Here is a 26,005-nt window from a genome sequence, read left to right as displayed (position 1 = left end):
GAACCGAAGACCCAACACAGCCAAAAATAAAATAAATAAATAAATAAAATCAAGTAAAACTTTAAAAAAAAAAAAAAAAAAACTTTTCAGAATTTTATTTTAAGCAATCTCAATATTGTAGTTGGTTCCCTAACTTTCCACTGTAAACTTTCAGGTATGGACTCAACTTTTACCATAACCTATGTACTAGAAACTGTTACATATTTTTAAGTTCTCAATCATAAAACAGTATTTCCTTCTAAATGTTGCCAAATTCTACTCTTTTAAGAGCTACTCTGTAGTTCTAGGATTATATGAATAACACTGAATGTTACCTACACATTATTTTATTGGTCAGTTTTCCTCTTTAGGCTAAGTATTAATTTTAACTTTTGCCTTTCTTCAAATAGCACCATTTAATAATATCTTTAAAAACTTTTGGGACTTCCCTAGTGGTCCAGCGGCTAAAACTCCGCACTCCAAATGCAGGGGGCCCCCAGGTTCGATCAGGGTCAGGGAACTAGATCCCACATGCCTTGACTAAAGATCCTGTATGCCACAACTAAAAAGATCCTGCACGTGGCAACGAAGATCCTGTGTGCCGCAACTGAGACTTGGTGCAGCCAAATAAATAAATAAATATTAAAAACTTTTGTTGTACCATCACCAATCCTATTATCTCTCTCTTGATATAACTAAATATCAGAGAATATTCTGTTTCTAAAGCATGTAGTGACAGTGACCAGAATTTTGCTGGTCTTTTATTTTTTTATTTTTACTTATTTATTTTTTTGACTGCATCGGGTCTTATTTGTGGCAGGTGGGATCTTTCGTTGTGGCATGCAGGCTTCTCTAGTTGTGGCACGCGGTCTCTAGAGCACACAAGCTCAGTAGTTAAGGGGCAAGCGGGCTCTCTAGTTGTGGTGCAAGGGCTTAGTTGCCCCACAGCATGTGGGACTTAGTTCCCCGACCAGGGGAACTAAGGGATCAAACCCGCGTCCCCTGCATTGGAAGGTGGAGTCTTAACCACTGAACCACCAGGGAAGTCCCTTCCTGGTCTTTTAAAAGGCATAGCAAAACTCTACAAGATCTTTGGAGGACATTTTCTTAACAGACTTGACACTACTAACAGGTCACTAGGAAGACTGCATTGGATCAGAAGACTACATTTAAAGTCTCTGAGGGACTTCCTTGGTGGCACAGTGGTTAAGAGTCCGCCTGCCAATGCAGGGGACACGGGTTTGACCCCTGGTCCGGGAAGATCCCACATGCCGCAGAGCAACTAAGCCCGCGCACCACAACTACTGAGCCTGCGCTCTAGAGCCCGTGAGCCACAACTACTGAGCCTGCGTGCCGCAACTACTGAAGCCTAGGCGCCTAGAGCCCGTGCTCCACAACAAAGACAAGCCGCTACAATGAGAAGCCTGCACACTGCAGTAGCCCCCGCTCGCCACAACTAGAGAAAGCCAGTGCACAGTAACGGACCCCAGTGCAGACAAAAATAAATAAATAAATAAAATTAAAAATAATAATAAAAATAAAATAAAAAGAGTAACTTTTCCCCCTAATTTATTACAAATACATATTCAATGTAGAAATTTTAAAAACACAGACAAGCAAAACGAAGTCACTCAAAATTCCACCAACCAGAGACAATGAAGGTCATCAATTTAGTATATATCCCCCTAATCTTTTTTCCTAACCATACGTACACTTTTATTGGAAAACAGGAACATACTACAAATATTTTATAACTTGCTTTTTCCATTTATCTGTCTGACAAATATTCTTCAGTATAATTTTAAACATCTTCATGGTCTTTTAACTGTACTATGGTACACACTTACTCAACCAATTCTCTATTGTATATTACATTGTTTCCAGTTATTGATCACTATAAATAACACTGTGATAATCCTTGTGGCTAAGTCTTTTACCCAAGATTATTCCCTTGTAAATTCCTAGAAGGTAAAAGATAAATAAATAAATAAATAAATAAATAAATAAATAAAAGAGACTCTTTTTTTTCCTTTTGCCACTCACACTAGGCAATATAACACTGGACAGGTACACAATAATTACATGCTAACTTGAGACATCAGAATAAAGAAGGTATTAGAAACTTCTCTGAAGAGATCCAAGAAAAGGAAAACAAATGTTGGCACTTCCTCCTACTCTCTCATAACTTTAGCACCTTCTCTAAATTGCCCAGGAAGCCTTAAGCATGGTTTTACCTAGAGCAAAGAGGTGGATATAATAACCTCTTACAGGCTTCTAGAGCCAACAAGTTTACCTTAATTTGGAGAAATGGAATCTGTTGTGCCAAGAAAGTAAAAACATAAAGATAACTTTCTCAGAAGTCTCTGTACTCTTACCTTTTGATGGAACCGAAGAAATCCCAAATCTGTAGAAAGAAAAACAAGCTCAATTTTAGGAAGCTGTTCACACTCCTGGTTGTCTGTCTCCGTGTCAAGTATACATATGGCACTTCTTGCTTGTGATCTCAAGCCTTGCAATCATTAGCTAATTCTAACAACCCCATGAAAGAGGTTCAGTTGACTCTTTTTCTCACCAACAGTCCAGAGAATAAGTTAAAAGGTAGCCTTATCAGAACTGGGAGTAGCAGTCAGTTCCTGACTTTCACCTATTACAAAAACCCTGCTTGATAATAAAACCCAATCTATAGCTACTACAACCAATCAGCAGATACGTTCTGAATAGAGCCAAGAGAGTATTTCTTTCCAGCAAGGCCTCTATTCTACTTAAAATCAACCAACTATATTTAAAACCTAGGAACACATTCCCTCACCTTCATATTAGCACGATCTCAGGTCTAAAAGGCTGGGAACACTCACCTAGCTGCCCTGGCAGCTTTCTTACTCTCCAAGCTCACAGGTACATTGAATCGTTCAGCTCTCTTCTGCATCCTCTAAGTGATAATAGACAAAAGAAGGGGAAGAGAAAAATTCAACTTCTGGTTTCCTTCTTTTAAGAGAAAAGTCATTTAGAGGTGTGTATCTCTACAACATAGGGATTAATTTCTTAAGGTCCAAACTGAGTTATATTGACAATCATAGAAGATATCAGGTTGTATCCATCCCAGGGCTTAACTCAACAGTCCTTTCCAGAAAGCAAACACAAAAAGACTATTATTACATTCATGTCCTCAAAAACAAAAGGGAAGGAATAAAATAAAACCCGCATTCTGTATCAAGCCAAGAAGACAAAAGCTGTGTTTGACCTTTGAAAATGGATCAAAGGAACAGCTTGGTTCCAACACTAGTTGTACTCTTTCAGTTAGAAATGAGGCAGCGTTGTCCTATGTCATCTCTATTTTAATAGTACAAAAAAACCCCACAGATCTTCACTGGAACCTAGTTTCAGAGATCTTGAGACAGAATCCAGAGAAATTTCAATCTCACCAGCTAGCTAGTAGTAACTTAAGAGTGACATCTTCTCTTGTAACTTTTCATCTCTTCCAAGGTACAATCCTCTCAAACTCTAATCTTAGTTTATAAACATCTTAAAAAGAGTTACCACTAAGACCAAAATACTATACAAAAAGACTACGGCCTCAAAGGTGACTAAGCCAGCCCAAACCAAATATATTCCCAAGTGTGGCTGGTGGAAAAATGTATCAATACCAAAATCTGTCAATACTGATTTTCTGCCTATGAGTAAATATTTTCAAGTGATGATACAGACAAAATAAAGGGTAAGAAACAGAAAGATATATATATATATATATATATATATATATATATAGACTGCTCTTCTGAAAGAATACCTACCTCAGTCTGTGGTATTTCAGATGTAATTTTTACCACTTTTTTCTCTGCTGCCCTGGAAAAGGGATTTTTAAAATCAGAAGACTGATATTCTAAACCAAAACCTTTGAAGTGTATAAGAATTAACCTGAATCATGTCCTCTGTCCCATATCTCTCTACCACCCTTCAGACCAAAAAAACATGAAGCCCATTAGACCTTTAGTTCCTTGAAGTGTCATCTACTGATAAAAGAGTTTAAATAACAGACTAAGCTACTTTGCTAGAGTGTAAGAAAGTAACAAGGAAACAAGTCTGGTTAAATATACTGAGCTGAGGGAAATGCTCAAAGAACACCAGAAATCATTTCATTTACTTTTAGGAACTTTAAATGTACTTTTGGACTAATGACTATTCCTCCAACCCTCATTTAAATACCAGCTCTCAATTTTCATCACAATTAATGAGTGCTCTACAAGGTCTGGTTTCCTTCTTTTACAAATCCCTTGTATCTCCCATGGGACCGTAGCTCCAGCTGGAACAGTCAAAGTGGGATAAATAAAAATGCCAAAGGGAGTGGGAAGAAAAAAGGCTAAGGGGAGTCTGAATTAGGAAAACATGGTAAGTTACTAGTCAAAAGGTTTAAGAGAAAACAAAAGAGGGGGGACCAGGGGGGGCGGGAGACAAAGTTCGGAAGTACTCAGGATAAGTGGAAGGGCATTAACCCTCCACCAAACAACTCTCATAAAACTGTGGGTCATAACCAGTCTCATTAAGGTCCCTCATTTAGAGACATGGGAGGCTTTTGTTCCAATATCCCAGACACTTTTCCCATTTGATGCCCTGAAAGGTAGTAATGGTTTAATGGCATTTTCAGAGGAAGCAATTCTGGAACAGGAACTTACTCTCTCCTCCATCCTTTTGTTGGAGGTCCCTGGACTGACAGATAAGCAATGGGAGCCCCCTGCTGACCATAACTAAGTCCTGCAATATTTAAGTGCTGTGGCTTGAGGAGGGGGGAAAAAAATCAAACCAGAAACAGAGGTATCTTTTTGGAGAACCTCAAACAAAAGACAAAGCAAGGGGATCTCCTTTTGAATGTTCAAAGGACCTAAATTAGCTCTGTACATTCTGACTTTTAAAGAAATTTCTGATTTCTTTCCATTTCCCAGTCATCTTTCCTTCCCCAACCCTCTCTGTTTTGTTCAGGCAGAAAGGGACACTGAAGTTTAATATTCTACTTGAAGTCCAATGCCATTAAAATAGCAGTCCTCTCCACCAAACCCCAGGCTAATGACTTCCTCCACATTCCCATCAGTACACTTCATGGCAGAAAGGGAACCGGAGAGAAGAAGCTTCCCTCAGCTCTGTTCCAACTCCCTCAGGCACAATTAAGCTCAAGCAATAAATAACATCATATTCTGGGGCTCATGTGAAATTTCTTCTCTTCACTCAGAAGTTTCGCCCCTACCCATAGTCACATACAAAACATTCTCCATGCTACGGGGACCCAGAATCTTTCTGTACATACTTTAGTCTAACCACTACTATCCCTCTAACAAGCAAAAACACAACCCCTCCCACACACACTTTCAATTTCTTTGTTTAGAAATTCACTGATAAAATTAAAGCCCTCTAAACAAGGGAATTACACATTTTACATATTATAAAAATAAACTACAAATTTTCAAACTTCATAATTTTTAACCCACACAGGCCAATTATCATTGTATTTATTTCATCTTCCTTCTTGCCCCATAACTCCCCAAAACATCTCTATTTTAAAGCTATCCCATTGGCCATTTTCTCAAGGCATTATATCTAAACATAAACCTCCTATGATGGATGATAACTAAATGGCTTTAGAAAGCAGTAACATTTGACAAAATCTAATAAAACATTAAATGCACATCTTTTCTAATGCAGAAAATCCATTGCTAGAAACTTATCCTTTGGACATACCTGCATAAATTTAAAATTAGTTGTATATGGACATGCACTGTATTTTTTGCAATTATGAATAATTTAAATGTCCATCAACAGGAGACTGGTGAAATTACTGTTCATCCATAGAATGGAGTACTATTAGCTGCCAGAAAGAATAAGATTCTCAGTTGATAACAACTAAATCTAGGTGATGGGTTCATGGGGGTCTATTTACTATTCTCCTAACTTATGTATATACTTGTAATATCCCATACTGACAGGCTAAAAAAAAAAAGACCTACCACTTACTAGGATAATTATCCTCATTTCATAGGGTTGACGTGATGATTAAATGAGAATACATGTAAAACACTTAGAACCTTGCCTATATATAACTAATTTTTTTTTGGCCGTGCCATGCGGCATGCACGATCTTAGTTCCCCAACCAGGGATCGAACCTGTGCCCCCTTCAATGGAAGCGTGGAGTCTTAACCACTGGACCGCCAGGGAAGTCCCTATAACTAATATTTAAATAAAAACATTATATGATGATATAGAAAGATCTCCATATGTGAAAAAAAAATCAAGAAACTGACAATATGCATCATGGGTGTACATATGTATCTATACATGCACATATACACACACCATATAAAATATTCCAAAAGAATATATTGAAAACCTCTGGGAAGTCAGGTGGGGGTGGAGACAAGGGTACTTAATTTTCAATTTATATACTCCTCTATGTACTATTTGCTTTGACTTTTTACATCTATTGTCTTTTATAATTAAATGGATTAATACAGCTATGAGGAACAAAAATGTTAAAAAGGACTCAACTGTTCTTAACATGCTGGAGTATAAGATGGCCGGACATTTGCCGGGAAACCCCAAATAAAAAATGTTTATGATCAACCTTGTGGAATAATTTAAATAAATCAAGATCCACTTTTCACTCTAGTACTTTGTCCTCCCCTCCCCCACTGTAAATCAAAAAGGAAAAGAGAATACAGTGTTACTTGAGACATAACCTTGCTCAGCACCCTCTTCCCTTACAAAATTCCTTATATGCAGAAAATGTGCATGATTCTCTATACAGAAAAAGAATCATCTATTACGGTGATACAACAAAGGCTAAGAGAACTTAACTTTATCTGGGCTTGAAGTCTCCTGGTCCTAATTATCTATTACATAACCCAGAGACAAAGTTACTTTGCTTCACTGGGACCATGTACCTGAAATGAACAAGACCTTTCTGAAAATGTATGATCTAATGAGAAATGAAAAAGCCAACGGGGGACTTCCCTGGTGGCACAGTGGTAAAGAATCTGCCTTCCAGTGCAGGGGGCCTGGGTTCAATCCCTGGTCAGGGAACTAGATCCCACATGCACGCCGCAACTAAGAGTTCGCATGCCACAACTAAGGAGCAAGCAAGCCACAACTAAGACCCGATGCAACCAAATTAAAAACAAAAAAATGGGAATGTATACATTCCAATGGGAATGTATAAGAGGTAAACAGAGTGTAACACTAAAAAATCCAGAACCGTCTGCTCTGTCCTCATTATAAAAAAGGGATAGTTACACATCAACAGTTTTTTCAGGAGGTTCTTCCTCCTTGACAGGCAGTTCTATGGGCTTCGGTTCTTCTTCCTAAAACCAAATGAAACAAGATGGTTAAAATAAATCAAGAGTAAATACCTATCAACAGAAGAATATGAGAACTCCAAAACGAACCAATCTTTCAGAACCTTCATTTCCCCTTTATGCTCCCCTAACGAGTTAGCATTGAAGCCCTCTAATGATTGATGTTTAGCAACGTGACCAAGGCAGTGGCACGCTGCCAGGCCAGTGACTAACCTTACTCTCTCCAACTCACCTCTGTTTCATCTCCCAGTACATCTTCTTCATTTGCCTCCTCTTCAGCTAAAGAATATTAAAATAATCAGGTCAAGCCCTGCTACAAAACCATCTTGATCACTGTACTTAGGCTAAAATTATAATCATTTTGCTTTCCCAAAATAAAATTCAATAATGAAGGCAGAAACGTTCATAAAATTTGCTCCACATGAAGAAGATAAAAACTATATTCTCTACCTAACTAACATCAATTAAGAGGTTGAACTCCAGCTGGACTGAAAAACTAAACATGATGAGGTCAAACTATAACATTAATAAAAAGTACTGTGGCAGAATTTAGTGGTGGGGAAGAATTTCTAAAACAACAAAAACAAAACAAAAAACCCAGAAGCAAGTACTATGCAAAAAACTTATTTTTCAAAACTAGGAAAGGGGGCTTCCCTAGTTGCGCACTGGTTAAGAATCCGCCTGCCAACGCAGGGGACATGGGTTCGAGCCCTGGTCCAGGAAGATCCCACATGCCGTGGAGCAACTAAGCCTGTGTGCCACAACTACTGAAGCCCGTGAGCCTAGAGCCCGTGTTCCTCAACAAGAGAAGCCACCGCAATGAGAAGCCTGCCCACTGCAAGAAAGAGTAGCCCCTGCTCGCCGCAACTAGAGAAAGCTCATGGCCATCAATGAAGACCCAACACAGCCAAAAATTAATTAATTAATTAAAAAAAGATTAAGATGATAAGTTTTCTTTAAAAGTACAAAAAACCCCCCAAACTAGGAAAGGATACCGCAGAAAAAGAAACAAATGTCAAAGAAGATATTTGTGTCTAAAACCAACATGGGAATAGTCACTAGAATATATGATATGCCTGCAAACTAACAAGCAAACGATGAGAACCCCAAAAGAAAAATGGGCAAAGGAGAAAGCCAAAGAACCACGAACAAAAGAAATGTTTAAACTTTTTAATAAGTAGAGGATTGTAAATTGAAACCACTAACAGATTAGCAAAAATTAGGCCACTTGTTAGGACAGTGAACCCTCATGTGCTGATGATGAAATTTATACAGTAATTCAGAAAAACAATTTAGTGGTGTTTAGTCATATTAACTATACATTTATGAACAGATATTTATTAGCAACCCCATTCCTGGGTATATACTCCCAAGACTCTCACACAGGAATATAAGGGAATATGAAAGAAGTAGTTCAGGAATCAGTCACTGGGTGAACTAAATAAAACATGGTGAATTCTATACATCATAGAAAACCATGCAGGAATTAGAATCAATAGACTAGATGACCGCTACATCTTAAAAAAACACAGTACTTAGAGAAAAAAGTGTGCAATAAAGTAAGGCTATGGCCTCACTGCCAATTACATAAAATTACTGTAGACCAAACAACACTACATGGTTTATAAGGACAAAGACAAAAAATATATATCAAACACATGAGAATAGTCGCCTAAGAGAGTTGGGGTAAAAGGAATGGGAATAAAAGGGAATAAATTAAAATCAGAGAGGGATGATACTATGCCTTAAATGAAGTGTTTGTTTTTTAAAGTGGAATTAGAGAATGTCAGAGCTAGAAGGGACCAGAGATTACTTAGGTTTATGGATTTCAAGGGTGGAGACACTTGTCTCACTTCACAGACCACAAAAGACACTTAGCCATGAAAACAGTGGCTGTCCAAAGTTACCTAGTAAATTTCTGGCTCAAGAGGAATTAGACTTCAAATCTTCCGATTCTCAGTCTAATGATGCTTGCTTTCCCATACTTCCTTGAAAATAATTTGTTGAAATAAAATTACAATGTCTTTTTAAAAGGGGGGGTATTTCTTTTCCTTATAACCACTGTTTTAGATGACAACAGTTTTCTTGATAGAGTTAATTAAAATCTTACATCATCAACAACCTAAAGGAAAAGAAATCTTCTGTATGGCAGAGCCTAAAAATTAATCCTCTCGGGCTTCCCTGGTGGCGCAGTGGCTAAGAATCTGCCTGCCAATGCAGGGGGCATGGGTTCAAGCCCTGGTCCGGGAAGATCTCACATGCCACGGAGCAACTAAGCCCGCGCACCACAACTACTGAGCCTGCGCTCTAGAGCCCACGAGCCCAACTACTGAATGAAGCCCATGCGCCCAGAGCCCGTGCTCTGCAACGAGAAGCCACCACAGTAAGAAGCCCGTGCACCGCAACGAAGAGTAGCCCCCCCCACTCGCCGCAACTAGAGAAAGCCCGCATGCAGCAATGAAGACCCAATGCAACCAAAAATAAATAAATTAAATAAATAAAACTATTAAAAAAAAATTAATCCCCTCACTCACATCACTCTTTGCCTCCACAAAGAACTCACCATGCTCTTCAAGATATGCCTGGAGCCTGTTGATGAGATCTTGTTTTATTCCCTTGGTCTCCAAACCACGAGCAAGACACTCCTGCTTTAGTTCAGCAAGCTGAGAAAAAAGAATAAAGCTTTTCCTTAATTTACAGAATGAACCTGGTGGGGGAGAAAAGAAAAAGAGGTAGTTCTCACAAGAAAGAAAAAGAAACGAAAGTTCAACCCAAAACTACTGTCTTAATCCCACCAAGCTTCTAGGTCCACAAAGATGATCTGCTTCCCCCTAACAATATTCAATATGCAAGAGGACTTTTCTAACAGATGGTGAAGAATAAACCTACTTTAATCAAATTCTGATCTATTCATACATTTATTACATAAATCTTTAGCTATTTCTGAGGGGGGGTGGTCTTTCTTTCCCAAACAATTACTGTACCAGCTCATATAAGGAAAGAATGAATCTTTAAGTAGAATATCTAATTATCTAAAAGCAGATTTTCCTTACTATCTATTATCCCAGATCCTTTACTGCAATCTACCATATACATGCATACAAGTTTGACCACCACAGAATTAGGTAGATGTGTTAGCTAGCTTAATGTCAATAATGAATCACTTAAAGGATCTTTGCCAAAATGGAAAAAAATATGTAATGGCATGCCACGACATGGCATGAGTTGAAGATTTTTAAATCAGTAACTTGACTAAAGATATAACAGGTATACTTATCAACTTTGCAGACAACAGAAGGAGGAAGAATTGATGGATTACTGACAGAACTAAAGGTGGGTGGGTGGGGATGTCAGGGGGTGTTGCTGGCTCTTCAGGGAAAACAATAAGCCAAAATGAAGACTCAATTTAGAAGAAATAAGGTATACCTATAAAGTACTACACTTATATTCAAAACTTAAATTGTTAAAAAACCAGATGAACAAGATCTGGCTCAACAGTAACTCAAAGGATAAAGACCTCAGTCAGGGTTTTAGATGATTACAAGTGCAAAGAGGGCTAACAGTATGATTTGTTACCAAAGTAATTCTAGGTTAAGGGTAACTAAAAAACAGAATCTATATATATATATTTTAAATTTATTTTATTATTTTATTTATTGTTTTTGGCTGCGTTGGGTCTTTGTTGCTGCACGCAGGCTTTTCTCTGCTTGCGGCGAGTGGGGGCTATTCTTCGTTGTGGTACACGGGCTTCTCATCGTGGTGGCTTCTCTTGTTGCGGAGCACGGGCTCTAGGCGCGTGGGCTTCAGTAGTTGCGGCACATGGGCTCAGTAGCTGTGGCGCACAGGCTTAGTTGCTCCGCAGCATGTGAGATCTTCCCGGACCAGGGATCGAACCCATGTCCCCTGCATTGGCAGGTGGATTCTTAACCACTGCGCCACCAAGAAAGCCCCAGAATCTATATTAAGTGATTAATAGCCTTACTGGGCTCTATATTCTCATTTTAAGGAGCGTAATGACACGCTGATCCAAGGAGAACCACCAAGAAAAGGAAGGTTCCAAAAATCCTATATGCAGATCAGTGCACAGATAGATATTTGTCCTGAAAAAAGACTTTACTAGTTTCGAAGTACAGATCTAAGACCAACCAGTAGAAGTTAGAAAGCAGATTCCTATAGAACTTTACAACTAAGGGAATATGCTGGTCAGCTCTAGAAGGTTTTCAACCAAGGAAACATTTGGAAATGGAGAGGGGAGATTTTTGGGTTTTTTTTTTTTTCTGATTGGGCATTCAGTGAGTGGGACAGGCAGGCAGGGAGGGATACTATGTGGAACACTGTTCTACTCAACAAGCCAACAGCACCCTCTATTGAGAAATATGGTAGGTAATCACCCATTAAAGGTGTGGAGTGGCTGCAAAGCATAACATGGCCTCTGAAGTCAGACTACCTTGGGTTCAAATTCCAGCTTTACCACTTACAGCTGTGTAACCTTGGGTGAGTAACATAACCTCTTTGTGCCTCAGTTTCCTATGAAATGGGGATAATGCAACAGTACCTACAGCATAGGGTTGTTATGAAGATTGAACCAGCAAATACTCATAAAGCATTTACAATAGTGCTTGGCAGCTACTAACACTTTGTAAGTGTTAGACAGACACTGGGTGAAGGGTTAGACAAAATCAGACAGAATCACTGCTTCTCAGATTTCTGCATTTCATAGATCTATATATATATATATATATATATATTTTTTTTTTAGATCAATATATTTTTAAATAGCTAGACTGATAGGGCTGCCAAGTTTTTATAGCATTCCAACCAGGTTGTGGACCAATACTTTTGTAAAGAAACAATAAAATCAATTACTAGAAAAATGGTCATACACTTGGATGTAGCAGTGATGTCAAACTGCTATAAAAGTTTCTAAAAGCTTACTTAATTTTTTTTTTAAACTTATCTCATCATTACCCAGTAACAGTTCATGGATGAGCACTGGCCTACAGATGATACAGTGAATAGTATTAATCTAGAATCTAGATTCTAAGTGATCTCTAAGGTCCATTTCTTAAGTAATGGACCTTAAGTAAGAATCTTGATCTTTCCCATGTTGGTACTTTATTTTTTCTCAGTTTCCTGGAGAACAAGTCTTTTTAGTTACACTTTTAAGAAGTTTGTTGGTTATAAAAGTATTATGTTCACTGCAGAATAGTTTGAAAATTCTGAAAAGTATAGAGGAAAAAAAAAGTCTTATGTAACCCCGGCACTTAGAGATCACCTAACGTTTTAAATATATCATTTACTCTGTGTGTGTGTGCGCGCGCGTGTGTGTATGTTTAGAGGGTGTTGTTTGTTTACAAAGCAATACAATTTCTTTACTTCCTATAACTCCTAATCTTCCTCAGAAGACTCCATTCCTTTTTTCTTCTCCTGGTTTAAGTAACATTAAGACCACCTAGGGAAAAGGAATGTAAATACTCAGGCAATTCAAAATTCAACTTTCTAATAGTTGTTCCTCCCTTCTCCTTCCTTCCCAAAACTGTGTAGATATGGACAAAAGTTTACAAAAACCTCCAGATGACAGGGAAACAGACAGTCGGTGATGGATTTTGCACAGGATGCTGATCTGGTAGACTTGAAGCTGACAGACTGGTACAACTGGTTGTTTAGCTTGGATAGCATCCACCACTGCTGACCACTGACCTTGCTATTGCTGTTGGTCACTGAAATCTCAGCCCCCCACTGGCTCCCAGTCCCTAACCTAAGGTCTCTGGCTCATTCAGCAGTCTTCTCAGCACCTCCACGTCCCCTTCTCTGGTCAAATGCGAATGTTACATATAGTTTTTACACACTGTTGTATTACTTTATTATTATATTATGGGTTCTGCTCCTATACTGGGACATTATTTCAAAAGGGAAATAGATGAGTGAAAATAAAATAGCTGAAAATGAAGTCGTTTCACACATTTCATTTTGGCACAATTACATTAGTAAAACAAAACACTTTTAAAGCCTCAAATAAGAATTTATAGGGACTCCCCTGGTGGCGCAGTGGTTAAGACTCCGTGCTCGCAATGCAGGGGGCCCAGGTTTGATCCCTGGTCAGGCAACTAGATCCCACATGCATCCTGCAACTAAGAGGTCACATGCCACAACAACTGAGAAGCCCTTGAGCCGCAACTAGACCCGGCGCAATCAAATAAATAAATAAATAAATAACTTATAATATCAAATCTTACCCATTTTTTAAAATAAATTTATTCATTTTATTTATTTATTTTTGGCCGCACTGGGTCTCACTGCTGCACGTGCGGGCTTTCTCTAGTCACGGCGAGCGGGAGCTGCTCTTCGTTTCGGTGCACGGGCTTCTCACTGCAGTGGCTTCTTTTCCTGCAAAGCACGGTCTCTAGGTGCACAGGCTTCAGTAGCTGTGGCATGTGGGCTCAGTAGTTGTGACTCGCGGGCTCTAGAGCGCAGGCTCAGTAGTTGTGGCACACTGACTTAGTTGCTCCGTAGCATGTGGGATCTTCCCAGACCAGGGCTCGAACCCGTGTCCCCTGCATTGGCAGGCAACCTCCCAACCACTGTGCCACCAGGGAAGCCCAAATCTTACCCATTTTTATATGCATTTGACTTTAAAATGTTTTAAAACAACATACTGGGTTGGCCAAAAAGTTCGTTCAGTTTTTTTTCCTTAAGATGACTCTAGTAGTGCTTAGTTGTCTTTAACTTCATTAGAAACAATTTGGTTAGACTGTATTGTGACAGCTGTCACATCAGTGTGCATTTAAAAGAAAACATCAAAACTGGTGAATTTTTGTGTAGCCATTTTAATATTGAAGATGGAACAAAAAAAGCAACATTTTCGGCATATTATGCTTTATTATTTCAAGAAAGGTAAAAACGCAACTGAAACGCAAAGAAAGATTTATGCAGTGTACGGAAAATGTGCTGTGACTGATCGAACGTGTCAAAAGTGGTTTGCAAAGTTTTGTGTTGGAGATTTCTCGCTGGACATTGCTCCACGGTTGGGCAGACCAGATGAAGTTGATAATAATCAAATCAAGACATTAATTGAGAACAATCAACATTATACAACGCAGGAGATAGTCAGCATACTCAAAATATCCAAACCAAGAGCTGAAAAACATTTGCACCAGCTTGGTTATGTTAATCGCTTCGATGTTTGGGTTCCACATAACTTAAGCAGGAAAAAACCTTCTTGACCTTATTTCTGCATGTGATTTTCTACTTAAATGTAAATGTTTCATTTTTAAAACAAATTGTGACATGCAATGAAAAGTGGATACTGCACAATAATGTGGAATGGAAGATATCGTGGGGCAAGCGAAATGAACCACCACCAACCACACCAAAGGCTGGTCTTCATCCAAAGAAGGTGATGGTGTGTATATGGTGGGATTGGAAGGGTGTCCTCTATTATGAGCTCCTTCCGGAAAACCAAACGATTAATTCCAACAAGTACTGCTCCCGAACTGAAAGCAGCACTCGACGAAAAGCGTCCAGAATTAGTCAATAGAAAACGCATAATCTTCCATCAGGATAACGCAAGACCACATGTTTCTTTGATGACCAGGCAAAAACTGTTACAGCTCGGCTGGGAAGTTCTGATTCATCCACTATATTCACCAGACATTGCACCTTCGGATTTTTATTTATCTTGGTCTTTACAAAATCTCTTAATGGAAAAAATTTCAATTCCCTGGAAGACTGTAAAAGGCACCTGGAACAGTTCTTTGCTCAAAAAGATAAAAAGTTTTGGGAAGATGGAATTATGAACTTGCCTGAAAAATGGCAGAAGGTAGTGGAACAAAACAGTGAATACATTGTTCAGTAAGTTCTTGGTGAAAATGAAAAATGTGTCTTTTATTTTTACTTAAAATATGAAGGAACATTTTGGCCAACTCAATATTTAAAAAGCAAGGTATACTGAGTGAATTGTATGGTATGTGAATTGTATCTCAATAAGGCTACTTAAAAACGCCAAGTTACAGAACATTGTATATAAGATACTAACATTAATGTAAAAAATAACATGCACACACACACCACTCATATGTGTATATACAAGATGCCTGGACAAGAAATAGGTAACTTAACACTAGTTGAATCTGCGAAGAAGTTTGTTGAGGAGGGAAACTTTTTACCATGTACCCTTTTATACCTTTAATATTATGAGGTTGAGCATGAATTACCTATTCAAAAATTAAATTTTCAATATCAATCTAAAAATCCCATTTCTCAGTATTAATAAGGCATTTTTCATGCTACCTAACCAAACAGCAGAGAAAGGACTGATCAACTGACTACATAATACATTTGACATTAATCATTCATCACCCTGTGATTTCCAATTTATTAATCTTGAATTTTGATTCAAATCATTTTCATCTGTTAACTCTCAATCTGGTTTGTAAACCTTTGAAGACAGAGGCATTTTACACCATTTAAACATTTCATATGATAGGAACTCAAATTTCAAGTATTAATACATGACAGGCAAAAGGCTAAGTTCTTTGAACATCATTTCCTCATTTAATTCTCAAAACATCTATGTGGTTGGTATTATGACTGCATTTCATAAACTAAGAAATTGAGGCTCAAAGAGACTCAATAATTTGCTAAAAAAATCACCCAGCTAGAAAATAGTGGAGCCAATATGCCAGCTCAGATCTCTCTGATTTAAGCCCAATTTTATGTTTGTTTGTTTGTTTTAATATTTATTTATTATTTACTTATTTTGGTTGTGCCAGGTCTTAGTTGCAGCAGGCGGGCTCCTTAGTTGCAGCATGCAAACTCTTAGTTGCAGCATGCACGTGGGACCCAGTTCCCTGACCAGGGATCGAACCCAGGCTCCCTGCATTGGGAGCATGGAGCCTTATCCACTGTGCCACCAGGGAAGTCCCAAGCCCAATTTTAAATACCAAGATGAAGGACTGCTTTCATGTGCACACTCTATCTCTCTTACCATTTTCCTCTTACCTCACCTCCTCAGCCTCTTTGCTAGCTCTTCTTCCACCCAACCCTGTAAATACAGATATTCACTAAGACATTCACTAAGGAGACTTTGGTCTTCTCATCCTTCCACTTGTACCAAAGGCTTTTTCACTTCCCAGAATCCAATTATTGGCAAATCTTGTCAGCTCTACCTTCGAAATATACCCAGAATCTAATCCCTCTTGTCTTTCTTTCATACAGATCACTGCAAAAACTCTTCAGCCCCTGAACCTCACTATAGTTTATTCTCAACAAGGTAGTCAGAGTGATCTTTGACAGTTTAAATCAGAACATGTCATTCCTCTATTCAAAAATCCTCCATTGGTTTCCTATCTCATTAAGGGTAAAAGCCAGAGTCTTAATTATCACCTCTAAGGTCCTCTTATAATACTTTGCACAAGGCTTACTCTTTCACTTCCTTCAAGTCTTTGCTTAAACAACACCTTTTCAATGAGGTCTTCCCCCTAGTCATCCTGTTTAAAATTATAATACCCTTCTCTTCCCACTGTACTCCCTCTTCCTATTTTTCTCTACAAATCACTATCTGACATACTATAAATTTTACTTATTTATTGTACTTTCCTCTAATAAAATATAAGCTCCAAATATATATATACACACATATATATTTTTATATATATACATATATAAATATATAAATAAATATATATATAAATAAATAAATATATAAATATATATATATATATATATATATATATATATATATATATAGGCTCCATGAAAGCAAGAATTTTGTCTGCTTTGTTCACTGCTGTATCTCCAGTGCCTATGGTAGCTGGCACATGGTAGGCAATTCACAAATATTTTTGAGTAAGTCCCAAACCATTATTATCAGCTCTCAGCTCTTTTTAAAAAAATAATTTTATTTATTATTTATTTTTTATACAGTAGGTTCTTATTAGTTATCTATTTTTACATATTAGTGTATATATGTCAATCCCAATCTCCCAATTCATCCCACCACTATCATGCCCACCCCCGCTTCCCCCTTTGGTGTTCATACATTTGTTCTCTACATCTGTGTCTCTATTTCTGCCTTGCAAACCGGTCATCTGTTACCATTTTTCTAGATTCCACATATATGCATTAATATATGATATTTGTTTTTCTCTTTCTGACTTACTTCACTCTGTATGACAGTCTCTAGGTCCATCCACATCTCTACAAATGACCCAATTTCGTTCCTTTTGATGGCTGAGTAATATTCCACTGTATACATGTACCACATCTTCTTTATCCATTCATCTGTTGATGGGCATTTAGGTTGCTTCCATGACCTGGCTATTGTAAATAGCGCTGCAATGAACATTGGGGTGCATGTGTCTTTTTGAATTATGGTTTCCTCTGGGTATATGCCCAGTAGTGGGATTGCTGAGTCATATGGTAATTCTTTTTTAGTTTTTTAAGGAACCTCCATACTGTTCTCCATAGTGGCTGTATCAATTTACATTCCCACCAACAGTGTAAGAGAGTACCCTTTTCTCCACACCCTCTCCAGCATTTGCTGTTTGTAAATTTTCTGATGATGCCCATTCTAACCACTGTGAGGTGATACCTCATTGTAGTTTTGATTTGCATTTCTCTAATAATTAGTGATGGTGAGCAGCTTTTCATGTGCCTCTTGGCCATCTGTATGTTTTCTTTGGAGACAGCTCTCAGCTCTTAAGCAGGAGACCCACATTTCCAAATGACTACTAGATATCTCCAAGTGACTATCTCAAAGACATTTATACCCAAAACTGAACTTATCTTCTCTCCTGCAAAAAACTGGCTTCTCCTCCTCCTTCCAACTTAGACTAAAGGTATCACCACTTGGAGTCTTCTTTCATTCCTCCCACATCTAACTGATCTATAAATGCTTGTAATTCTATATTCCAAATTTCTTTCAAATTCATTCCTACTCTAAAAGTCACTAACTTATTTCAAGTCTTAGTAAGCTTACTCACTTGACAAATAGTTACTGAGTACCCACTGTGTGTCAAGCATTATCTTAGATACAGGAAAATAATCATAAGCAAAACAGAAAGAGTTCTTGCCCACATGGAGCTTACAATCTAGTAGGGAAACAAGGCAATCAATGATCATATACATAATGTTTAACTGATTAAAAAAAAAGAAGTACAGGGTCCTATAAAAGCGTTTAAAAAGTGGTCTGACCTTGTGTGTGGATAGATGGAACCCATCCTACCTAAGGGTTCCTTGGTTAAATGATGTTTGACTGATATCTGAAGGGCAACCAACAGTTAATTAGACAAAGGTATGGGGGATGGAGGTGGCAAGGGCACTGCAGCCAAAAGCATGTGTAAATGTTCTGAGCACTAAGGTAAAGAAAGGCAGTTGTGCACAGTGATTAAGGACAGGAATTTTGGAGACAGACTGCCTGGATTTGAGCCACCACTTATTACCTGCGCAACCTAGGGCAAGTTATCCAACCTCTCTGAGCTTCCGTTTTTTCTCAGTTTTAAATGGGGACAACACAGGCATTTACCTTACTGCCTTAGGATTATCATGAGAATTAAATCAATTAATGTATACAAACAGATTTGACCAGTGTTTGCCACACAGTAAATGCTATGTAAATGTTAGCAATTAATGAATAGCCACTCTGAGAAATGAAATAAAGCCACCGTAGCTGGAGTGTGAGAAACTAAGCTGGAGAGATTGGCAGGGATATAATTAAAGGATTTTAAGCAGGGGAGTGACTACTGTAATAAAAATCTAGCTGGTGACATTTCTTCCTCTCCAAACCCCATCCTTCTTACTGCCAAAAGAACACAAACTGGGAATTCCCTAACGGTCCAGTGGTTAGGACTCCACACTTCCACTGCCGAGGGCCCGGGGTTCGATCCCTGGTGGGGGAACTAGGATCCCACAAGCCATGCAACGAAGAAAAAAACAAAACAAAACAAAACAAAAACCAAAAACTGATGACATCAGCTCTACTTTCCAATCTCCAAAGGTTCCCCACTTTCTGCCTACATGACAAAAACCGAACACCTTACACAACTTAGAAGTCCTTTTCAGTATCACTCCAATATACCTCCAGTCGCACAGTTCACCTACTTTCCTTTCCAAACTATCTTCAAACACCAGTATATACGCACTTTATGCTTCAATATTACAATGTCTCACTGTTCGCAGCACTCTGAAACTAGTACACCCTTCTTGTTCTCTCCTCTGTAGTCCCTTTTCTCACACTGACTGGAAATCTGGTACTATTACAGTTCAGAACATTTTCACCCATAATTCAGTCTCTTTCCAACTGTGTTGGAATGACTCCATTTCTACAAAATCTTCAGAAATTTGCAGTTGATGTGGATTTACATATCAATTCAGATAGATAATATTTTTCCTTCTACTTCAAAGCCTGTTCCTTTCCTCTGAGACCCCACGCTAAAGCCCCAAATTCCCTTTATAAAAATGGAAAGTTTTTTTTTTTAAAAGAGATAAACCCTAGGTCAGCCCAAAAGTCAGGATCACACCATCAAGAGCAACAGTGGAACCAAACATTAACTGTCTTGGAAGTCAGAATCAAAGGCATGGGTTCTTAACCAGAGGTCCAGGGACTCCTCAGGGCTACAAGGTAATTTGATGAAGCCCCTCAAATCGCATGAGAAGTATGTGTACATGCCTTTATCTGGGGAAAGGGTCCATATTTTTCATCAGAGTTTCAAAGATATCTGTGACCTCCAAAAGGTTAAGAAGTGCTCTAGAGAAAAAGCAAAGACAAGCAAATATGATTAAAAGAGTGAACCCTTTTTAGGCTGTCAGGACTGCCTCATGTTCTCTAAGACTACCTGAAATCAGGTCAGAGGACATTATCCGATCAAAATCAAATTTTTTTCTTTTTTTTAAATACACCTTTTCTTTTTTTTTAATATTAATTAATTAATTAATTAATTTTTATTTTTGGCTGCGTTGGGTCTTCGTTGCTGCGTACGGGCTTTCACTGGTTGCAGCGAGTGGGGGCTACTCTTCGTTGCGGTGACCAGGCTTCTCATTGTGGTGGCTTCTCTTGTTGCGGAGCACGGGCTCTAGGCACGCAGGCCTCAGTAGTTGTAGCACACGGGCTCAGTAGTTCTGGCTCACAGGCTCTAGAGCGCAGGCCCAGTAGTTGTGGCGCAGGCTCAGTAGTTGTGGCATATGGGCTTAGCGGCTCCGCGGCATGTGGGATCTTCCCGGACCAGGGCTCGAACCCATGTCCCCTGCACTGGCAGGCAGATTTTTTTTTTTTAATAAATTTATTTATTTTATTTATTTTTATTTTTGGCTGCGTTGGGTCTTCGTTACTGTGTGCGGGCTTTCTCTGGTTGCAGTGAGCGGGGGCTACTCTTCGCTGCGGTGTGCAGGCTTCTCATTGCAGTGGCTTCTCTTATTGTGGAGCACAGGCTCTAGGCGTGCGGGCTTCAGCAGTTGTGGCACGCGGGCTCTAGAGCGCAGGCTCAGTAGTTATGACGAACGGGCTTAGTTGCTCCGCGGCACGTGGGATCTTCCCAGGCCAGGGTTCGAACCCGTGTCCCCTGCATTGGCAGGCGGATTCTTAACCACTGCGCCACCAGGGAAGCCCCAAAATCAAATTTAATATAGAACTGACAAATACAGATTTTTATGTAAGGTGGAACTCCACAAACCAACATAAAATCCATAAAGGCAACTCATAAGGCTGGTGACTTACTCTAGGGGTTTCAAAAATGGAACTAATAAGGGGACTTCCTTGGTGACACAGTGGTTGAGAGTCCGCCTGCCAGTGCAGGGGACACGGGTTTGATCCCTGGTCCAGGAAGATCCCACATGCCACAGAGCAAATAAGCCTGTGCGCCACAACTACTGAGCCCACACGCGCCACCACTACTGAACCCACGTGCTGCAACTACTGAAGCCTGTGTGCCTAGAGCCCATGCTCCGCAACAAGAAAAGCCACCGCAATGAGAAGCCTGCGCACCACAACGAAGAGTAGCTCCCGCTCGCCACAACTAGAGAAAGCCCCCACGAAGCAACGAAGACCCAATGCAGCAATAAATAAATAAATAAAAATTTTGGAACTAATAGGAAAAAAGTATTAGATCTTCTATTCATATTTCCTTTTTATCCCATTCATTCAAAAATTCCTTTTCTATGTATATTTTATAACATACATAACGCTATAGTAGTACATAATTTATACAAGTAAGCATACATATAATGGAGTAGTTGCTCAACTTTTTCTACTTGTCATCCTATTAGCAGACCACTGATACAATCTACACACTTCAGCACCACCAAGTTAACAGTAACTCCAGGATAACACAAAACCCCACTAGTACAGCTTAGAATCCAAAAGCAAGAAACCTAGCAACTTTCACAGAGAGTCTAATTCGTGTCAACTAATAAGTGATTACAAGTACCTCTCTCTGCCCTTACTCTCCTTATACTTTTTTTTTTTTTTTAAAGCTCATCAAACTTTAAAGGATCAGTTTTCAGCTTGGCCTAAATCAGCCTGGTTTGTCAAAGGTTGCCGGGATGTGACCAAAACATGACCGAAACACGTGATGGGAAAACTACTTGTGAAACCACAAATGTACAACTAATCGAGATATTCTCTTAATTCACCCTAAAAGAAACTACTTTTTTCTTCCAGGAAAATAATAATCTAAACACGAAACAGCTATTAAGATTCCCAAGACACAACTTAAACCGGCTTCTGTGACTGTCACCCAGCGGTGAGACCAAGAGATGCAGGGTCCGTCCGCGATACGAAATGGGACAGAGGTAACCCTAACCTTGGAAACGTTTTCCCAAAATATTACAGCCCTGAGTGACTTGTCTCTTGGGTGGTGGAGGGCACGTTGGGGGAAGGCTGGCGGACGGAGAACAGCGTTGAGAGAACTCGAAAAACTTTTCAACCTGAGGTATCTGTGCCTTCACTACCTCTTAAGGTCTCCTAAACCTCAGGCCTCTAAGGGGGAGGCCCATCTTCGGGGGGCTCTCCTCAGGTTTCCAAGTTTGCCCCGGGGGCGTCACCCCACCTAAAAAAAAGGGAGGGGGAAGCATTTTCTGGATCAAGTTTGAGACCTAGACAGGCAGAATACACGAAGCTGCCATCATCTGCTACCGTGAATCTCAGCTTTGGACAAGAGACTGGAAAGCATCAACCCAGGGAAGAAAAAGGGGTCCCAGGCCCGGCACGGGTCCAAGAGGAGGGGACCACTGACGTAATGCAGTCTGACGAGAAAGGAAAAGAGAGAACAGGTTGAAGGCACTTACACAACACGATGAGGAAGTGGCGGACGACACCACAGTGGAGGAAGGAGCCGAATAACAAGTAAAGATACAGTAAAACCGTGAGGAGAAATGGGAAATTAGGGAAGGCGTAGTGGGGAAGAAGGGAGGCACAAAAGAACAGAACTACGGCGGGAGCCGGAAAACGACATGGAAGAGCCTGCAAGGAAAAGGCGCAAACCAGCCGGCAGAATTCAGTCTCCGGAAAAGTCCGACCCGGCCCTCCCCGCCTCACGGTACCTTCAGCTTATGGAGCTCCACCGTTTCAGTCGCCATCTTGGTACCCCTTCACTCCGCCAGGCCCCCACCCGCTGCCTCCGCTTCAGCCTCCGCCTCCGCCTCCGGGAGCTCCCGCCTCGGCACCGACAGCCACGGCCGGCCAATCGCTGTGGCTTTTACTCCCGCCTCCTACCATCAACTCTTTCCATTAGTCAATAGCTGGAGTCGCCCTCACTCCTCCAGGCGGCTTTCCCCACCTCTCTCAAAAGCTGGGACCTGGAGAAGGGCAGGTTCGGCACATCCCGAAGGACGGAAATGGTGACCAATTGTGCGTCCCGGTGGCGGACCGCCAGCCAATGGGTGGTGGCGACGCTGACTCCGCTTCACCAATAGGGAGAGCGCAGATGGGCCGGGGCCGCTGCTTCCTGGAGACCGCAGGTGTAGAAGCAAGCGCCGCGCCCCAAGCTGGACGGGCTTCCGAAGCTGGCAGGTAGGGTTACGGGGACTGGGAAGCGGTACTAAGGAAAAATGGTGGGAAGCGAAAGGGGGTGGGGGGAGGTGGAGCGGCGGAGAACGATAGACCGAGACAGGGGCGAAGAGGACATCCCTGAGGGGAGCCGACGAAGGAGAGAGGGAGCCTGGGGGAGCAAGGGGCGGATTCAGCACTAGGGTTTAGGGAATTTTAGGTAGAGGGCGGGCCAGAGCTGCTTCTTAACCAGGTGTCATCAACTTTAGGGCGAGCACGATTTTAAAACGGCCAAGTTCCGACGATCAGAGCCGCCCTGGAGTCGGGACTAGGGCTCCATCTCTCGAGACGCTCAGCTCACGTCCCTTCCTAGTTCAGTGCAAAAGCCCTGGGCACATTCTTGCAGCACCCCACGCTTGAGAGAAAGAATTAGGATGCTGCCTGCTTACGTGCCAAGGAGATGACACAGGAGAGGCAAGCCCCAGAGGAAAAGGTGGGGTTAGAATAGATTAGAAAAGGTAGCTTTACCCCCTCAACCTTCCTTAGTGGTTCCTTGATTGTTTCCCATGACCCTCTTCTGGAATTTTGGGTGTACCTAATGTCTTCATGGTTCCTTATTAACTTCCTCAGGAAAGTAAAGTGACATACTTCTGTTTCCCTTGCTCCTTGAAGCACACCAAGCCTATGCTTACTCCTTCAAGTTACAGCTGAAGTGTAAGGATCAGAAGAAAGATTACCATAGTATGTCTCTAAGATGTAGAGAGGACTCTTCTTGCCTTCTAAGTTTTTTTCCCCAAGTCTTCAGTTTTTCCTTTGTGCATGATGGGGAAGTTCTCTCATTCCCAATAGAGTCCGGGGGATTTGGGCTATTCAGGGGACAACTTCGAAGAACAAACTCAAAGAGGGGTTGAGAGGAAATTAAGCTGGACTCCTGCCTGATCCCCCGCTGTGGTAGGATGAATGTGGGGGTGGCACACAGCGAAGTGAACCCCAACACTCGAGTGATGAATAGCCGGGGCATCTGGCTGGCCTACATCATCTTGGTAGGACTGCTGCATGTGGTCCTACTCAGCATCCCCTTCTTCAGCATTCCTGTTGTCTGGACCCTGACCAACGTCATCCATAACTTGGTGAGCACTAAACCATGACCTTTTACCCACCCCAGGCTTTTCCCAACCAAAAACAAAATAAAATCACCAATTATTGGGGGATTTCTGTCTTCCTTTTGGGATCTTAGCATACTTCTTGGGCTGAAGGACTGCTTTCTGCCCCCTCACACTGCCCCCTTCCCTCCTCCCAGGCTATGTATGTCTTCCTACATACGGTGAAAGGGACACCCTTTGAGACCCCTGACCAAGGAAAGGCTCGGTTACTGACACACTGGGAACAGATGGACTACGGGCTCCAATTTACCTCTTCCCGAAAATTCCTCAGCATCTCTCCCATTGTACTGTGAGTCCAGGGGGAGATACGGGAGATGCTTCAAAAGCCAGGTACAAAGGTCCACAGGGAATCTTTTAAAAAGCAGACTTCTACTCACTTAGACCCTGTGAAGATATGATATACTAGGTCTAAATCTAGAGAGAACAGTAAAAAGTAGAAGACAGTAATCAAGCATTACTTGCTGCCTCCTTGGTGGTAGGGGAATGGAGACGGGACTGAGAAAAGATAAAACACCAAGTAAAACAAATTATTTTACACTTCCAAAAGAAGTGACTAAATAAAGGCAGAACTGACGTGAATCTGTAAGAACTGAGAAGTGGAAGCAAAAAGGATTCTAACAGTCATACGGGCTGAAACCGCTTCAGCTGTCATTTGCCACCTGTCGTTAATAATTAAAAAAAACCACAAACTAATTTATAAATCTCCAGTTAAAGGTGCTATCCGATTATCTCCCCAACCCCAAAGTAAATACTGTTAATATAGCTAGAATATTTTCAGATATCCTAGGACTGCATGCAGTAAAACTGGTCATGTAAAATAGAAGAGAAAGTTGCTGGAAAGGCCTGAATATGGATAGGGAAGGCCAACTTCACTCAACCTATTTCTTCTCTCCCCAGCTACCTCCTGGCCAGCTTCTACACCAAGTATGATGCTGCTCATTTCCTCATCAACACAGCCTCACTGCTTAGTGTACTGCTGCCCAAGTTGCCCCAATTCCATGGGGTCCGTCTCTTTGGCATCAACAAATACTGAGGGATGGGGCTGGGGACGTTGGAACAAAGGGCTGTAACATCCCTCCTTTTTCTATACTGTCTTCTATATCTTGAAAGCCTGAGAACTATGTTTCCCAAACTCCCAGTGGAAACTCAAACTTTCCCAAATTTTCATTGGAAAATGGGGTTCCCTGGGCCCAGCCCTGCTAGGAGCAGGTTTGACTCAGGAAAGACAGGTGAGGTAAGGGGCAAATCACTCTCCACAGCAGGAAGCCATGTTTGGGCAGCTTTTTGCTTGATTAAGTTTTTCCATATCATCCACTCCCACCACCTTCCAGTTCTGTTTTACTGTGTATTTTCCTTATAATAAAGGTAATTTTTTTCAGATATGGCTACAGTTTGGTCAGCAGGAAGGGTAGGGAGATGTCTTCATAAGGCTGGGGAAGAAAGATGCAACAATGACTTACAGAACTACAAACTTTCTCTAAGGTTTTTTTGTCCCCTCTCCCTTGGTCCAGTAGGAGGTGCCCTTCACTCTCAGCTAACACTTAGG

The 26,005-nt window shown here is 40.6% G+C and overlaps 2 protein-coding genes across 5 annotated transcripts in view; one reads left to right on the top strand and one right to left on the bottom strand.

The window, feature by feature from the left end:
• Positions 1 to 22,972, bottom strand: part of SARNP (SAP domain containing ribonucleoprotein) — a 53,523-nt gene extending 30,551 nt beyond the window's left edge. The window contains exons 1-7 of the mRNA XM_007179541.3: positions 22,852 to 22,972; positions 9,881 to 9,980; positions 7,550 to 7,596; positions 7,256 to 7,323; positions 3,771 to 3,822; positions 2,835 to 2,908; positions 2,355 to 2,383 (exon numbers count right to left, since the gene is read on the bottom strand). Of these exons, the coding sequence (XP_007179603.1) occupies positions 2,355 to 2,383; positions 2,835 to 2,908; positions 3,771 to 3,822; positions 7,256 to 7,323; positions 7,550 to 7,596; positions 9,881 to 9,980; positions 22,852 to 22,887 (406 nt within the window). The 5' untranslated portion in view covers positions 22,888 to 22,972. The remainder of the gene's footprint in view (positions 1 to 2,354; positions 2,384 to 2,834; positions 2,909 to 3,770; positions 3,823 to 7,255; positions 7,324 to 7,549; positions 7,597 to 9,880; positions 9,981 to 22,851) is intronic.
• Positions 22,973 to 23,063: 91 nt separating this feature from the next.
• Positions 23,064 to 25,837, top strand: ORMDL2 (ORMDL sphingolipid biosynthesis regulator 2). 4 transcript variants are annotated; one of them, XM_007179538.2, is made up of 4 exons: positions 23,064 to 23,320; positions 24,252 to 24,426; positions 24,597 to 24,748; positions 25,357 to 25,837. In XM_007179538.2, the coding sequence occupies exons 1-4, from the start codon at positions 23,187 to 23,189 to the stop codon at positions 25,490 to 25,492; spliced, it is 597 nt and encodes a 198-aa protein (XP_007179600.1). In that variant the 5' UTR covers positions 23,064 to 23,186; the 3' UTR covers positions 25,493 to 25,837. The 4 variants fall into 4 exon arrangements, with proteins under 4 accessions (XP_007179600.1, XP_057413227.1, XP_007179602.1 ...); XM_057557244.1 differs by having other exon boundaries at positions 24,597 to 24,789; positions 25,357 to 25,477; XM_007179540.3 differs by having other exon boundaries at positions 23,154 to 23,320; positions 23,927 to 24,426.
• Positions 25,838 to 26,005: the final 168 nt, after the last annotated feature.

This window comes from Balaenoptera acutorostrata, chromosome 11, assembly GCF_949987535.1.
Source record: "Balaenoptera acutorostrata chromosome 11, mBalAcu1.1, whole genome shotgun sequence".
Lineage (NCBI taxonomy): Eukaryota > Metazoa > Chordata > Mammalia > Artiodactyla > Balaenopteridae > Balaenoptera > Balaenoptera acutorostrata.
The sequence above is the reverse complement of the archived record's forward strand: the minus strand, read 5'-3'. Positions and strand labels throughout refer to the sequence as shown.